The sequence below is a fragment of the Dipodomys ordii genome, unplaced genomic scaffold (genome assembly GCF_000151885.1).
Source record: "Dipodomys ordii isolate 6190 unplaced genomic scaffold, Dord_2.0 Scaffold231, whole genome shotgun sequence".
Lineage (NCBI taxonomy): Eukaryota > Metazoa > Chordata > Mammalia > Rodentia > Heteromyidae > Dipodomys > Dipodomys ordii.
In genome coordinates, this window is record NW_012267447.1 from 720,647 (window position 1) to 738,358 (window position 17,712).

Consider the following 17,712-nt stretch of genomic DNA (forward strand, 5'->3'; position numbering starts at 1 on the left):
TGTTGTTATTAAGATGTTATATAGAGGGGTTATTTCATAAATCAGGTAATGAGTACATTTCTTTTTTTGGACAATGTCACCTCTTTTGATTTTCACATTTCCCCTTCCCATCCCTGCCCACAAGTTATATAGGTCATTTTTCACATAGTGTATACTGAATAGCATGGTTGCATTTAAATGTATTCAACTGCCTTCCCTCCCTTTCTGTGCCCCTTTTTGTCCCCACAAAAGAAAACTCAAGGGCTGGGAATGTGGCTGAGTGGTAGAGTACTTGCCTAGCATGCATGAAGCCCTGGGTTCAATTCCTCAGTATCACATAAACAGAAAAAGCCGGAAGTGGTGCTGTGGTTTAAATGGTAGAGTGCTAGCTAGCCTTGAGCAAAAGAAGCTCAGGGACAGTGCCCAGGCCCTGAGTTCAAGCTCCAGGACTGGCAAAAAAAAAAAAAACAAAACAAGAAAACTCAAAGCACAAACATCATCACCACTACCAACAGCAATAACAACAAAAACCCCACAATTCCATTTTCTGGAATTCATTTAAGTAAATAGTGTTTAAAACATTCAGAGAAATTACATCTTTGGGGTTCCTCCCCTACGGGTATCCTTTTTTTATCAAGAACATTTTTTATGTGTGCTGGTCCTGAGGCTTGAACTCAGAGCCCACACACTGTTCAAGAGCTCAGGGACAGTGCTCTACCACATGAGTGATAGCTCTATTTGTTTTGGGGGGAGGCATTAATTGGAGAAAGGATCTCATGGACTTTCCTGCCCAGACTGGCTTCCAACAGTAATTCTCAGATCTCAGCCTCTTGAGTTGCTAGGATTACAAGCATGAGCCACTAGTGCCTGGTTCATCATTCAAGTTTTGATGACTGAAGGAATGAATAGCTCCTTCTAAGCTAAGTATTAGTGTTAGCATTTTGTTGGTTGATTTGTTGATTGATATGAGCTGTGTGCCAAGTCTTTGGGCCCCTCTAGGATATCCTCATGCTGAGTTCAGCCCTTTTCTAAGTTCTCCTCCTGTTCTCATTACATTCTCAGAACTGGACTATCCCTGCCTCCCTCATCCTCTCATCTTCGTCTCCCACACTGTAGATGGGTAATTTATCTCACTTCCCCATTTCTTTGAGAACCTAAAGATAATAAGCCCATTTACTGTTCTTATATCAAAAGTGCTACTCCCAATCTCTTCGAGTTTGTAGGTGGGAAAGAACCACACATTAAAAAAAACAACAAAGGTTCTAGGACCTCACAGAGTTTTTGTGTTTGTTTTTTCCTTCTGATACAAGCCTTGTGCTTGCTCTGCTAGCACTCTACCACATGAGCCATGTTTCCAGCTCAGCTTTTGCTATTTATTTTGAAGCTGGAGTCTGTCAGACTTACCTATCCAGACTGGCTTTGAACCTCAATCCTCCAGATTTCATCCCTGCCCCCCCCCTCTGCCATACTTAAAATTACAGGGCTAAGCCATCAGTGCCAGTTATCTTTGTTCTAGACCAGTGCTGGCAAATAAGTCTTTCTGGACTGGCACCATTCGAGATAGTAACCACTAAACACATGTGGCTATTGAATACTTGAAATGTGGCTAGTGTGACTAAGGAGCTGAATTTTAAATTCTTAGTTAAATTTAAATAGCCACATGTGGGAAGTAGCAACCATATTGAACAGTGTAGGACAAAACTCTCAGGAGTGGGAAGCCTGGTAGAGATAATGTCAAGGCAATCTGACTGAATGTGTGGGAGCATAGGAGGTGGTAACTGAAATCAAGGAAGGTTTTCAGGAACTGCCACTTTAGCTGAGTTGAAAGGCTGGGAGGAACTGGCCTAATAAAGAAATGGCAACAAAGGCTAAGGAAGTATGAGAGAATTCAACAGTTACTAAGACAGTGAGAAAGGCAGGAGATCTGGAGGTGTGGCTTGGAGAGAGAGAGAAGGAGGAGGGAGGGCGGGAGGAAGGGAGGAGGAGAGGGGGAAGGGAAAGAGGAGGGGCGAAGAGAGAGGAGTGAAACTGGCAGCAGGCACAGCAGACACTGAACACAAGTGTAGATACAGACAGGCTGCTTCTGTGGATCTTGTTGCTATGTAACCAACAGGTTTTTCTCACCTTGGCTTCAGTGGCAGCTAAAGTAAGACCAGATGATACACTGAGCTTCTATAGTGTTTATTAATCAAGTCTTCATCACTGTGACAAAACAGCTTAAGGAGCCTAGTGCCAGTGGCTCACACCTGTAATCCTAACTATTCTGGAGGCTGAGATCTAAGGATTGCGGTTCAAAGCCAGCTTGAGCAGAAAAGTTTCTGAGACTCTATCTCCGGTTAACTGCCTTTAAAGGGCAGCAGTGGAGCTGAGGCTCAAGTGGTAGAGCACTGGCTTTGAGCACAAAAGCTCAGGGACAGTGCCCAGGCCCTGAGTTCAAGCCCCAGGACCAGCACACGCATGGGCGTGCGGGCTGCTTATCAGTAAAGAAGATAGTCTTTTTAACACATGCCACAGTAACCTACTTCCTCCAGCTAGGCCCTACCTCCTAAAGTTTCAGTCTTTCTCCCAAAAGCATCCCCACCTAGGTTACCTAGGCCTCAACACACACATCATATTCAAACAACTTTATACATCTGTCCCCCAAAGTCTTTTTTGTCCATTATATAATGCAAAATGCAGTCAATCTATCTTGAAAGGTCCTTACAGTCTATTAATTTCCAAGACTCAATGCAAACTCTTAAATGGAAGCCACTGTAAAATACAAAAGACATACTGGCAAAGAGTAAACAATGCCATTCCAAGATGGAAAAATAGAAGTCTAAGCCCAATACCTATAATCCTAGATATTCAGTAAGCTAAGACCTGAAAATTGAAAAAAAAAAAGCCACAAGTGGAAATATGGCTTAGGTGGTAAAAATATCAGCCATGAACAGAAAAGGCTGAGTAAGAGCATAAGGCCCAGACTTTAAGCTCAAGTACTGGCACAACACACAAAAAAGGAAAGAATAGGGATCCAGAAAGGAAGAATGGGACCAAAAGCAAGGCTGAAACTCAACAAGACTAACATTAAACCTTGTAGTTCCATGTCCAGCATCTAGGATGTCATGATGTATACCTCCAAGTGTTTGCCTTGTGCATTACAGCCCATATGGTCTTTCTTGGACTGGTTCTGCTCATTCACTGAAGTTTTCTGGGCAGATATTCATATTTTTGGAATTTCTAACTTCCCTGAGTCTATTGCCGTGAGTGTGTGTGTGTGTGTGTGTGTGTGTGTGTGTGTGTGTATGCGCGCACCCTCATGCATGGGTGAGTTTGCATGTGCGCGCCTGCACGTGCATGCACACAAGCTTGAACCCAAGGTATAGGTGCTGTAGCTTTTGTGCTCAACGCTATAATTCTACCACTTGGACCACACCTTCATTTCTTGTGTTTTTTTTTCTTTTGGTAGTTAATTGGAGATAAGAGTGTCTGGGATTTTTCTGCCCAGACTGATTTAGAACTGTGATCCTCAGACCGCAGCCTCCTGAATTGCTAGGATTACACACATCAGCCACTGGTACCTGGCTACTTGATTGCATCTTTGCCTTTACCCTCACAATTTCATGCCTTGTCCTCTCAGAGACTGCCTGCAGGGATTCTAAGCTTGCCACACATTGCTTGGCCTCAGGGGGTCTTCCTTTGAAAATTTGGTAGAAGCCTCCATGCCCCTACAATTCTTATATTCTGCATGCCTACAAAACCAACATCATGTGGAAGATGCTACCATATCAATCAGACCCCTTTGTCCCAGTGCTGTAGGTGAGAAAACACTTCACTAGGCAGTACAATAGTGTACCATGGGGCTAGGAAGGTGGCTCAGTGGTACAGTGCTTGTCTTGCATGCATAAGGCCCTGGGTTCAATTCCTCAGCACCACATAAGCAGACAAAGCCGGAAGTGGCGCTGTGGCTCAAGTGGTAGAGCTCTAGCCTTGAGCTGAAGAGCTGAGGGACAGCGCCCAGGCCCAGAGTTCAAGCCCCATGACCGACAATACAACAACAACAAGAGCCGGACGCTGGTGGCTCATGCCTGTAATCCTAGCTACTCAGGAGGATGAGATATGAGGATCACTGTTCAAAGCCAGCCCATGCAGGAAAGTCTGCGAGACTCTTATCTCCAATAAACCACTAGAAAACCAAAAGTGGCGCTGTGGCTTAGGCGGTAGAGCATTCTCCTTGAGCTGAAGAGCGCAGGGACAGCGCCCAAGCCCAGAGTTCAAGCCCCACGACCGACCAAAAAAAAAAAACCCAAACCAAACAACAACAACAAGACCCAATAGTGTACCATGGAGCTTTCTTTTCAAAGCTAAGTCCTTCAGAACAGTTAATAGCTCTAACTCAGGAGGCTGAGACCTGAGGGTGACTGTTCAAAGCCAGTCTGGGCAGGAAAATCCATGGGATTATTTTTTTTTTTTGGGTCCAGTTGTGGGGCCTGAACTCTGGGCCTGGGCACTGTCCCTCAACTCTTCAGCTCAAGGAGAGCGCTCTACCACTTGAGCCACAGCGCCACTTCCAGCTTTTTTCTTTTTGCTTATGTGGTGCTGAGGAATCGAACCCAGGGACCTCATGCATGTAAGGCAAGTACTCTACCACTGAGCCACCTTCCCAGCCCAATCCATGGGATTATTATCTCCAATAAATTACCAAAAAAGGTGGAAGTAGAGCTGTGGCTCAAGTGGTACAGTGCTACCTATGAGAAAAAAGAAGCTCAGGGACAGTGCCCAGGTACCAGTTCAAGCCCCAGAACCAGAAAAAAATAATAAGCTCTATACTCTTGAGACTGGGATGGATTAGAGTCCAGCTAATTTCCAAGATGTTCTCAAGGCATCTTTTCTAAAGTCATGATGTGAAGTTCAGGCTTTTATTTTTATTTTCACTTTTTGCCAGTCCTGGGGCTTGAACTCAGGGCCTTGGGCAATGTCCCTGGGCTGCTTTTGCTCAAGACTAGCTCTCTACCACTTGAGACACAGCACCACTTTCCAGCTTTTTCGATTTATGTGGTACTGAAATTGAACCTAGGGCTTAATGCATGCTAAGCAAGCACTCTACCACCAAGCCACATTCCCAGCCACTCAGGCTTCTTTTCAATGACCCTAATGCCCACTTACCCCTTCTCTCTCCCTCCCTTTCCTCTCCCACCTTCCTTCCTCTATTCTTCTCTGTCTCTCTGATTTTTTCTTTTTTGATTCAGGGTCTCCCTGTAGTCATGATGGCTCCTGAAGTCTTGCCCCAGTGCTGGGATTACCTGCAAATATCACATTCAACTCTGTTAACATCATTTTTATTTTTTATTATTTATTTTATTTTTTATGTTTTGTTTTTTACATTTTCTTTTTTTTAATCATTTTTATTTTGACAACCAAACTGCCCTCAGATTTGGCCAGCAGGAAACATCTAAACTAGCTCCTGTGTCCTTTGGCTTATCTCCATCTTTCTTTGAGTACTTCCTTTTTTTCTGGCAGCACAAGATACCTCAGATCAAGTTTATGCTTTCCCTGCCACAACCTTGGAATCAGTCATATTTTCCAAGGAGACTTGGTTTTTTCTAGTAGAGAATGCCATTTAGAAATCAATATTTGGGGACTAAGTGTTATAGCTATATTTTAAGCATTTTCTCCTTTTATTTGGAGAAAGTTTGAGCACTCATTGATGATTTCCTTACATTCATTCTACATTTATTGCTTAGAATTCTACTTTAAGGAAGTGTGTTCCCTTTTGCCTTATGTATTTATTTCACTGTGGAGTTAAAGATTTTTATTCTTGGGCTGGGAACGTGGTTCAGTGGTAGAATGCTTGCTTGCATGCATGGGGCCCTGGGTTCGATTCCCCAACACCACATAAGCAGAAAAAGCCAGAAGTGGCACTGTGGCTCAAGTGGTAGGGCACTAGCCTTGAGCTGAAGAGCTGAGGGACAGTGCCCAGGCCCAGAGTTCAGGCCCCACAACCAACAACAAAAAAAATTTTTTACTTTGAGTTATTTTCATTATATTATTTCGTTAAACAGTATACTATACAATTTATATTTCTCTTGTTTATTCTAACAAAACTATTAGAGCACACAGACAGATACCTTGGAGGAGGTTAGTTAATAGTCTAGGCTAGAAGCTGGTGGTGTTTACAGTAGCACCAGTACTTGAGAGACTAGGGCAGGAGGATCAATTGAGTACACAAGTTGGAGACCATCTTGGGCAACATAGCAAGACCCCCATCCTGAAGAAGCAAAAATCACCTAGGCTAGAGGTAGTAAATAGCTCACAAGAAGTGTAGAAGATGGTAAGGTAGATGGACATTGATTCAAGAGCTACTTAGGAGTTAAAATTGACTCAGCTCATACCTACTTTAGAGCTGAAAGAGACTCTTATTTTACAAATAAAAAATATGAGACATGAGGACTGGAGGAATAGCTCAGTGGTAAAGTAGGTGCTTAGCAGTTTCAAAGCCCTGAGTTCAATCCCCAGCAGCCAAAGTGTGTGTGTGTGTGTGTGTGTGCGCGCGCGCGCGCGTGCATGAAGTCATTCTTACCTAATCATCTATAAAACAAAGATGAGGTGACCGTGATAGTTGTCCTGCAACAACTCCTCACCAGTCCCTTTTCCTAGGTGAGTGGGTGAAGCCCCCAATTTAAAGTCAGAAGTACACAGACTCGAATCAATCCCCAGCAAGCTTGGGAAAGGAATGTACGTTCTAGACACCTCCCTGTGTGGATAGCACCACCTGAGAATTCTATAAGCAGAAATGAATGGCAGACAGTACTGAGTTTAAGTTCTGGCTCTGCCACTTTCTAACCACGTGGCTTAGGTAAGTTTCTACTTCCTGAGCTCCATTCTCATTTGTAAAACAATGATAACAATACCTGTTGAGATAACACCTGGTCTGTGATGAATGGCAGTTATTGTTATATCTAATCTTCCCAGTAACTTGTTGAGTGTGAGATTACTTAGCTTCATTTTATAAAGAAGAAAAATCAAAGATTAGGGAGGTCAGGCATTTGGCAAATGTCACAAGTGAATGCCTGCTGTAGGAAAGCAGAGAGTTTTAGTTACTATTATATTTCCAGTGCTCATAAAAGTGCCTGGCACACAGTAGGAATTTAATAAGTATTTATGAACGAGTGAAATCAACTAACTGACATGGAAGACTATGCAATTTTCATTTTCCCTGGGAGTATGTCTGGAATAAAGGTCCCAGAGAAGGCTGAAGATGCCTGGGCAGAGCTGCGACTCAGAATTTGGTTTCTTGACTCTTAATACATTTTTTCCTAATTCATTGCCCTTCACTAAGCTCCCTCCAGGTTGAAAGGCTGAACTTTCTTCAGCCTAAGATTGAGATATCCAACCTTATTTGTTTGGGGCTAGTACTGGGGTCTAAAGTCAGATACTAATGCTGTTGCTTAGTTTTTGCTACTGGAGGCTGATGCTCTATCACTACTTGAGCACTTCCTTGAGCACCTCCACTTCCTTTTTTTCTGGTTAATTGGATATAAGAGTCTTGGGGATTTTCCTGCTCCATCTACCTTTGCACCGGGGTCCTCAGATCTCAGCCTGTTGAATAGGTAAGATCACAGGTATGAGCCCCTGGCATCCATCTCTCCAACCTTTGTCATTCTTCTCACCCTTTTTGTGCTTAGTTATATTCCTGGGAAAGACAAGAGAATTTGATCAGGAGTTAGCAACTTTATCATTGGGCAAGTTGTTGAATCTTTCTGGAATTTGATTCCTCATCTACAAGATGGGTAAAGTGGCCCATATTTTCCCAAAACTGATGAGAAAGTCAGTGATATGCTTATTCATGTGAGAGGTGACTGGTTACTATCACCGTGCCTAGCTTTCTTTCCTGTCCAGACAGTTGTTCAGATGGGTAACTCAACTATGTTTTTGACAGTGAGGGGCTGAGGGTTTCCTTGGGCAAAAACTAGAAAGTGATGCCACTTATTATGTGCATTAACTTGGGAAGATATTCCTCATGAGATAAATAGGGATAAACATTCAAAGTAAATATAAGAATTCAGAGGATTTGGGCTGGGAAGGTGGCTCAGTGGTAGAGCGCTTGCCTTGCATGCTAGAGGCCCTGGGTTCGATTCCTCAGCACCACATAAGAAAAAAGCCGGAAGTGGCTCAAGTGGTAGAGTGCTAGCCTTGAGCTGAAGAGCTGAGGGACAGCGCCCAGGCCCAAAGTTCAGGCCCCACGGCCAGACCCCCCTCCAAAAAAAAAGAATTCAGAGGATTTAAAAACATTGCTGAATATGGCACCACACACCTGTAATCCTGGCACTGTAGGGGCTGAGGGAGGAGGAGAGTTTGTTTCTTGTTTCAAAAATTAAAAGCAATAAAAAAATGAAAACACTAGCATGAAAGAGATTCTTCATTATTTGTGCTTCTTTGTTACTCATTTTTTGGGGGAGGGGGACTGGGCTTTGGATTCAGGGTTTTGTGCTTGTTAAGAAGGCACCCTACCATTTGATCCATATCTCAGCCCTGTGTCTTTTAAAGTATTGATTTATTGTTATTTATTATTTATTGTTATTGTACAGAAGGGTTACAGTTACATAAGTCAGGTAATGAGTACACTTGTTTTGGGACAATGTCACCCCTTCCCTAGTTCTCTTGCACTTTTTCCCTCCTGTCCCCAACCACAAGTTGTATATTTCATTTTCAACAGTGTCAAGTGATTAACACTTTTCTTGAGATGAGGTCAATTTATGTAGGTCAGCCTCCTCCCTTAGGCTTCCCAAGGTTGGGATTCCTGGAGTGCCATATCCTGTTGGAACAAAGGAGGTGTTTTTGTTTTGTTTTGTAGTACTGGTATTGAACCCAGAGCCTACCACATTCTAGGCAAGTGTTCTACCATTTGAACTATGCCTTCTGCCCTTTTGTTTTTATTTTGAGACAGGGTGTCACTGTTAACCTTTTCCAGGCCTAGCCTTGAATTTGAAATCCTCCAACTTCCTGAGTTAATGGGATTCTAGGCATGAACTACCACATCCTGTTACAAAGGGTGTGTGTGTGTGTGTGTGTGTGTGTGTGTGTGTGTGTGTGTGCACGTGCACACACACACCTGCCAGTACTCTGGTTTGAAGTCAGGGCCTCACATTCTTGCTTAGCTTTTTCCCTCACAGGCTGCTGCTCTACCCCTTGAGCCACAGGTCCACTTTGGGCTTTTTGGTGGTTAGTTGGAAATAAGAGTCACACGGACTTTCCTGCCTGGGCTGGTTTTGAAACAGGATCCTCAGATCTCAGCCTCCTGAATAGCTAGGATTATTGGTGTAAGCCACAGGCACCTAGCTACAAGGGAGATTCCTGAGTTTTCACACATTGGTTGCTCACTCTTAGAAACAAAAATAACAGCTACCAGATAATTGAGAGCCAGCTACTGTATACCTATTCTGTAAGTTGGGTATTATTCTCATTTCCATTTTAGAAGTTAGGATTTGTTCAAAATCACATAACTAGAAAATAACAGAGCTGGTAAGAGAGGAAGGCTAGCTGGTCTGACTCCAGGGTATGTGAGTTTCGACCTGTGTGCCACTCTCCCTCAGGATGTCCTAATGTCTATCCTGAAATTGAATCTACCTAATTATACTTAGGAACAGTGATTAAAATGTAACAAAGTAAAGTTAACTAGATGCAAGTACAACAGCCCTCCCCCAACACATTCAAACTTTTGATTACGCTTTTTTTGTTGTTGTTGGTTGTGGGGCTTGAACTCTGGGCTTGGGCTCTATCCTTCAGCTCTTCAGGCTCAAGGCAGTGCTCTACTGCTTGAGCCACAGCGCTACTTCCGGTCTCCTAGTGGTTTATTAGAGATAAGAGCCTCACAGACTTTCCTGCCCAGGCTGGCTTTGAACCATGATCTTCAGATCTTAGCCTCTTGAGTAGCTAGGATTAACAGTCGAGAGCTACTGGCACCCGGCTTTGATTAGGCTTTTTTTTTTGGGGGGGTGGCTGACTGGAGATAAGCATCTAATGGACTTTCCTGCTGGGCTGGCTTTGAACTATGATCAGATTTCAGCTACCTGAGTGGCTAGGATTATAGGCATAAGCCACCAGTGCCCATTGGCAATATATATCTATGCATATGTTAGGTATATGTTATTTTTAAACAATATTGTCTGCTCTAAAAATACATTTCCATTTGCCTTATTTCAACTGCAAACCATGTGAGGTGCTAAGGATGTACAGGGTCACACGATGTCTGTCTAAGTAATTCATAGCCTGGTGGGAGAACACAAAATAAGCACAAAATGAGCATGTGCACAAGTACTAAAATATGTAAACAATGAGTGTTCAAACTATATGCAGTAGGCTCACATCTGATAAATATGGATGGCCCTCAAATTCCATAGATGCCTGATGTATGAACAAAGTACTGTTTTTGTTTTTATTTTCTAATTCTGGGGATAAACCCAGGACCTTAGGAAATGCTAGGCAATCTACCACTGGGGTAGGGGAATATATACACACACGTATATGTTTGTGCTTATGCAAACATAATTTTCAAGCTGTTTTGTAGCAGTACAAACCACAAATGTGTGCACAGTGTATACAGAACGACTGAAAATGTTCATTAAAATGCTGACAGCAATGATTCTTTGGGGGCATGAATAGAAACTCCATAGCTGAGAGGGCTCTCTCTCTCTCTCTGAAACACTGGAGGAAATAAATACTTCCCCCTACTCAGGAGTCCCCAAATCCATACTCCCATGGGAGTGAGCAACTTCCGGTCTTCCCTTTTTCAAAGCCGGAGATGTCAGCGCATAGCGCTGGGAACCTAGTATGTTTTTTCCCACCCTCGATTAACCAGAAGAGGGCCCATGAAATCAGCAACTACAAATCCTCTTCCTTGTTCCATACTGAAAAGACCAAGGAAAAGGGGACCGAGGACATTGGGGCGGGGCTGGCGACCAGGTTGAGGTCTGGCAGGCTCTTAAGTGTTTGTTTGCGTGTCTGCCAATCTGCGCCCACCACCCACAGACGCTAGCTCCTCTTCCGGTCTGTCTGTAGAATGCGCATGCGCACCACTGGCCTTTAAACGTGCACCGCCGGTCCATCCGGAAAGAGGATCCGGCAAACACATTACAGTCTTGCTCCTCCGCCGCTGATGCGAACTATTTTCTCAGTAGTGAGTAGTTTTAAGTAATCCCTTCCAAATAGGAAACTCGTAGCAGCTGATTTATCTCAGTACCCGCAGGATGAAGGCTTATTTGGGCTTAGCCTGACGCAAGGTTCGCGAGGTTCAGAAGAACACTCCGCGGAGGGATCCGATTTGTTGTGGTGAGGGAGGGGGGGGTGAGACGCTGACAAACCAAGATGGCGGCTGTGAAGTCCGCGGTTGTTGGGACTTAGCTGTAGTGGTGAAGCTTGCGGTAGTGGGTGGCGGTGGCAGAGTTTGGGAGGAACAGAGTAGGACAAAGAGGTGGTAACATTAGTATCAGCCTGAGACATTCAGATCGCGGCAGCCACACGCCCCCCTAGGCCCTCGGCGGGCGGCGGCTGACCCGCTTAGGGCCTAGTCTCTGAGAAGTGCCTCGGTTTCAAAAAGCGGCGGCGCCATGAGGCCTTAGGGGTGATCTGACTCCTGCTGATTCCCTGGCCCAATCCTCGGGCCCACCATGGAGCCGGGGTCCGACGATTTCCTACCGCCACCGGAGTGCCCGGTGTTCGAGCCTAGCTGGGCCGAGTTCCGAGACCCTCTGGGCTACATTGCGAAAATCAGGCCGATCGCCGAGAAGTCGGGCATTTGCAAGATCCGCCCACCTGCGGTAAGGCCCCGGGGCTGGCCGTCGCTGGGGGGGAGAGGCACGGGATGGAGGACTAGAGTAACTGGCTGTGAAGTCTGGGGCAGAGGGCAGCTCGAGGTGTGGGAAGGTGGGGTAGCTGGGACCATTGTGGATGCTGCGTGGGTCTTAGAAAAGGTGCTGGAGCCAGGGGTTCTCATGGTGTCAGGCTCACAAGTGACTCGGGGCCTGAGACCCACCCTCATCCTTGTTCTTCAGAATCACTCCCTGGGTCTCAAAGCAAGATGCCTAGTGAGCCAGGAGAAGATCATAGAGAGGCTCCCGAACATCTCTAGTTACTTCGCACCACCCAGGTCAGGGCTGCACTAAATAAAGACTTTCTGATATTCTACTGTCAACACTTCCCTTAAGGCAGGCTGTGTAGTGTAGTAGAAAGATCACAACGGTGTAGGGAGGCTGAACTGAGTTCTAAACTCCACTTTGAAGCTTAGCAGCTGTGTGACCTTGGACACTAACAGTCTCTCTAAGCCTGTGAAATGGGTCCCAGGGATAGTTATTTTTCTAGGATTGGATTCAACTTGGTAGCATCTGTGCATAGTACGCACTTGCTAAGTGCTAATTACAGAGCCTGGGAAGGTGTTTGATGTGATCATCGGTTTGCTCCTACGTTGGTTGACTCATATTTACTCACACCTTGTCAGGCCAATTCGTCTATGATAATGTTCTGGTTTGGTGGGTCAGTCAGGAAATCAGTCTCACTGGGAACGCTGTATCTTCTACCTCCCCCAAGCAGGATTCGGGGCATTGTCCCATTTTCCTAGTTGCTGGCCTTCCTGCACATCACACAACCCTCCACCCACCCAGGCTTCACTTTCTATGGAGAGGTTTGAAACTGCTTGCTAATGGTATGTGAGTCCCTTCAGAAGGTTTTTACTCTGTTCTGGACCTGGATGTAGGTGGTCCTAGAGAATAGACCCTTCTTGGACCCCCAGAAAATGAAGCTACAGAATTCTACCCCTTTTAGCTCACAGATAACAGCCAGCAACAAAGGGCAAATCTTTCATTCTAGGCCTGGCTAGGCCAGAAGAAGCAGTCCTCCAAAGGCCAGGACAGCCTTGCTGACATAGGGGAGAAATGATGATACCTGTTGTTTAGTGACCACTTGGGACTCCAGGCTGGAGTAATCTTTTTGAGTGTGTGTTTTAGAATAATGAGCCTCATTCCCACCTGAGGAGGGCAATACAAATCTCTTTATTCAAGTTGGCACTTTTGTTGCTCAGCCACAGATCTGGACTGGTTTCAGATAGATCCTCTGGGAGGTTTTGGATAAACTTTTTTTCTTTTTTTGAGGCTTGGTCACAGGTCTCTGATGTAGCCTTATCCGTGGTGAAGAAGTAGCAATGAGAGAGGTCAGGAAGACCATGAAAAGGGAGAGGCTGGAGTCTTGGGTGGCCTTTAAGGAGGTACTCCTTGAAGTGGTCAAGCAGGCTTATAGGAAAGAAATTTGACATCAGGGGTAGTTGAGGTAAAAATATCTCTTTTTTTCATCCTTGGACTTAATCTGGGCAGACAAGCCTTGTGCAGGTGCTGGTTTCCTTCCCTGTGTGACCAGGAAGGGGAAGAAAGACAAGTTCCTTGTGTCATGTTTATGTCCAGCAAGGGACTGAGACAGTCCTTTAGTAGGCTTCTTTTCTACCCCAACAGTGGGCCTCCCTCTAGTCTCAGAAATCTTGTTTGGGGCATTTTTGTTGTTCTTATTTGTTGGCTTTTCATTTTCTAGGGGTTGCCTCTAGGCTAGACGTCTGACGATCTTCTGGTTGGAACTTAAAATACCCAAGTGATGCTTGGGCCTAGGGTAGAAACCCATGTATGGGTTTCTATGTATGACCAGGAATTGGAGTTTTTTCTGAGGAAAAATGGTTTGGAGTGTGTATTGCTGGGTAAGGGACTGCTAGACATCGATTGGTGGGTGGGAGGACAATTGTTTGTTCCCTGGAATAGACCCAGGGGAACCTGGGAAGATTGTGCTTCTATATCAGGTTGCCAGCCTCATCGTCACAACATCCTAATGCTGTCCAACTGAACATTAGCACATAGTATAGGACTGAGACAGGAAGTTTGCTGGACCTTCCCCAGCTATCTGTTGCACCCATAACTCCTGCTCTAGGATTACACTTCTGCAATTTCCTGTCAGGTGCTTAATGTTGTACTGATATTTGTCTAAACTTGATTCAGGAAAGAAGGGTGCTAGAAGTTTTGAGTTCGAACACCTTTCCACCTGAGTTATCTGTACTAAGGCGGGGAGGGGGGGCAATCTTCGCTGATGTGAGGCAAGAAAATATAGGGAGTTTGGGCTTGAGCCATAACATTTTAAGGATTACTTATTTATTTATTTCTAGTCCTGGGTTTGAACTCAGGCCCTTGGCACGGTCCCTGGGCTTTTTTTGTTGTTGTTGTTGGTTGTGGGGCTTGAACTCTGGGCTTGGGCACAGTCCCTGCACTCTTTAGCTCAAGGTGAGCCCTCTACTGCTCGAGCCACAGTGCCACTTTTGGTTTTCTAGTAGTTTATTGGAGATAAGAATCTCACGGACTTTCCTGCCCGGGCTGGCTTTGAACAGTGATCCTTAGATCTCAGCCTCCTCAGTAGCTAGGGATACAGGTGTGAGCTACCGGCACCCGGCTTTGGGCTTCTTTTTGTTGTTGTTGTTGTTGGTCATGGGGCTTGAACTCTGGGCCTGAGCGCTGTCCCTCAGCTCTTCAGCTCAAGGCTAGAGCTCTACCACTTGAGCTACAGCACCACTTCCGGTTTTCTGGTGGTATATTGCTGGCTTTGAACCGTGATCCTCAGATCTCAGCCTCCTGAGTAGCTAGTATTACAGTTGTGAGCCACAGCACCACTTCCAGCTTTTTTTTTTAATTTATGTGGTACTGAGGAATTGAACCCAGGGTAGCTTCATTCAGTACAAAGAGCTTTGGACAATGGTCAGAAGACATGAGATCTAGTGTTGTTGACTGTACCCCTAGTTCAGCATGTGATTTTGGAGAAATCCCATTTCACCAGGCCTCGCTTTCCCCATTTGTAAAATAAGGGCACTGATCTAGGTTATTGTAAGATCTTTTTGCCATTCCAGTTGGAGCCAAGGTTCTGGGGAGAAGTGCTAGGGAAGTGGTAGTAGTGGAGCCTGGGAAGGAGATTCTTCACAGCCATATTTAGGAGAAGGCAGAAATGTTGCATCTTGGCAGATTAGTCTCCTTCACTTTCATCATCTTTCCCTGATTTCCCCCTCCCTAGATCCTTCTATTTGCCACCACAGTGGGGGCATCCTAGCTCTTACCCATCACCAGGCTTCTTCCTCTGCCTCTTCTTTCACTAGGCAAGTATATGAGAGGATTCACAGGAAGCTTTCCAGACCTGCTGAATGATGTAGATTCTCACTCTTTCCTGCAGTGTTTATGTCAGCCCCTTTAACTGCTAGAATAGACATTGAAGGTACAAACCTTTAACTCCTGTCAGGACCAGAGCCGAGCAACTCTGTGACTGTAATTGGGTGGCAGGGATCAACCTTAGGTGTCAAGACTTAATGATGGCTCCTTTGAGTAACATTTTCATTTGAAAACTAGCTTAATTTTCCCTATTCCTCTTGTGAGGAAGCCAGGGCAAGAGTTCATGTGACTGCCTGTCTTATCAGATGAGAAAACAGATTCAGAAATGTAAGCTCTTACAGCTAGTAAGTAGTAGAGCTACAACATGAAGGCACATTTTCTGATTCCAGATCCTATGTGTTTTCAGTACTCCAGATTGTGTCCTGCCTAGGGGATGAGGGGTTACTGTGGATATGTAGAGGGCTTGGGATCAACAGGTTCCATTTCTCTGTTTCTTAAAATCCTGGCACTACTGTTGGGAGCAACTTAAGGAAACATTTAGTAGTGTATGTGCATGAGGACTTAGATATAGACAAGGGGCTTATAGGCCCTGTTATGAGTTCTGGGGATTGATGGAAGTGGCTAGTAGCCTGAAATGGTATGAATGGGTCCTGGGGTACTTTTGGTGCTCTCTTATTTTACACTATATTGGGATAACCCACATTCCTTTCCCCTTCCTGTTCTCTTAGGATTGGCAGCCACCTTTTGCTGTGGAAGTGGACAACTTCAGGTTTACTCCCCGAATCCAGAGGCTAAATGAACTAGAGGTGAGAAGACCAGCAGCTGGTGGTGGGGTTGGGAGAATGGATACCTGAGGTCTGATCCCACTTTTCATACCTTCTCTGGCTAAGGTACTTTATCTTTAGTGTGCCCAGGTCCTGGAGGAAGCTAGCATTCCAAATAAAACTAAAGATGGGGACATTTATCTAATTTCATAGTCTGAAGGGGACGTGCGGTATGTGTCCTTTCTTACAAAAGTTTGCTACTGGCCAGGTGCTGGTGGCTCACGCTTATAATCCTAGCTACTCTAGAGGCTGAGATCTGAGAATCGCAGTTCAAAGCCAGCCCAGGCAGGAAAGTCCGTGAGACTCTTCTCTCCAATAAACCACCAGAAAACCAGAAGTGGCGCTGTGGCTCAAGTGGTAGAGTGCTTGCCTTGAGCTGAGTGTCAGTGCCCAAGCCCAGAGTTCAAGCCCCACGACTGATCAAAAAAAAAAGTTTGTTACCTCTAACTTTCCCCTGTCAATACCTATTCTGCCTCGGTCAACAAAAGAGAAATAGGGGCTGATTGAAATCATTCTTTTCTTCCCTGTCAGGGAGATAGGGAGAGAATGTATGTAAAGTTTTGGCTTTTGTGACACCTTCTCTTGGGAGATAAGAGAGAAGTGGGGCTAAGCACTGCCTAAAACATGGGATCTAGCTCACTGGGAGAAGCCTTGGGTAGTGTACATAGATTGCTGCTTTGTTCCCTTTTCTCTTAAGATTGGGTCAGAAGATGGGTCGGGGGTGAGGGTTGCCAGCCTTTTTGAGATATTTATTCTTCAGGCCCAGACAAGAGTAAAACTGAACTACTTGGACCAGATTGCCAAATTCTGGGAAATCCAGGGCTCTTCCTTGAAGATTCCCAATGTGGAACGGCGAATCTTGGACCTCTACAGCCTCAGCAAAGTAAGAACAGGTTTTCCTCCAGTAATGCCTATCCCTACCTTAGTAGCCTTGCTATTCTGGGGGGGCGGTCCCCTTAGTGCAGATATTGGGTTTCTAGGCTGCAATGGAAGAGGCATAAACCTGGTAGCACCGAAGTTGTCATCTGAATGACTTGACATATCTTGTTGCATTTCAAGGCTTGGAAAAGGAGGTAGCAGTCCATTGAAGTGAGGGGCTACAGTTGTCTTCTTTGCCCTTTTTACAGGCCTGCTCCCTCATGTGCATATAAACAATATATCTAATTGTTTATACATTGTTGCTTGTTCTTTTAGATTGTGGTGGAGGAAGGTGGTTATGAAGCCATCTGCAAGGACCGTCGGTGGGCTCGGGTGGCCCAGCGCCTCAACTACCCACCAGGCAAAAACATTGGTTCCCTATTACGCTCTCATTATGAACGCATCGTTTATCCCTATGAAATGTATCAGTCTGGAGCCAATCTTGTGGTAAGAATGCCAGGCTGGGGTAGAGTAAGGCTTTAGCTCCAGCCCCAGCTTGCCACACTTGATCTTCCCTTCCCAATTCTGAGGTTTGAATTCATAGGCTCATGCTTGCTAGGCAAGTGCTCTACCACTTGAGACACAGCCCTTTTTGCTTTTAGGTTATTTCAGATAGGGTCTTGTTCTGTTTTCCTTGGGATCAGCGTTAGACCTCCATTGTACCACCTATGCCTTTCCCATATAGCTAGGATTACAGGCAAAAATCACTATGCCTGGATTGTTTGTGGAGATGGGATCTTGCTAACTTTTTTTTTTTTTTTTGCTTTGGTTTGCTTTGAAGTGAGGTCCTCTCAACCCTATTACACTGCTGGTGGGAATGTACACTTATACAACCA

General features: G+C 45.1%; 1 protein-coding gene across 4 annotated transcripts in view; it reads left to right on the forward strand.

The window, feature by feature from the left end:
- Window positions 1-11,294: 11,294 nt before the first annotated feature.
- Window positions 11,295-17,712, forward strand: part of Kdm5c (lysine (K)-specific demethylase 5C) — a 49,966-nt gene continuing 43,548 nt past the window's right edge. For 3 of the 4 annotated variants that reach the window (XM_013035928.1, XM_013035930.1, XM_013035931.1), the window contains exons 1-4: window positions 11,295-11,774; window positions 15,863-15,940; window positions 16,719-16,841; window positions 17,153-17,323. In XM_013035928.1, coding sequence (XP_012891382.1) covers window positions 11,625-11,774; window positions 15,863-15,940; window positions 16,719-16,841; window positions 17,153-17,323 — 522 coding nt within the window. In that variant the 5' untranslated portion in view covers window positions 11,295-11,624. The remainder of the gene's footprint in view (window positions 11,775-15,862; window positions 15,941-16,718; window positions 16,842-17,152; window positions 17,324-17,712) is intronic. The other variant, XM_013035929.1, reaches the window with a different exon arrangement.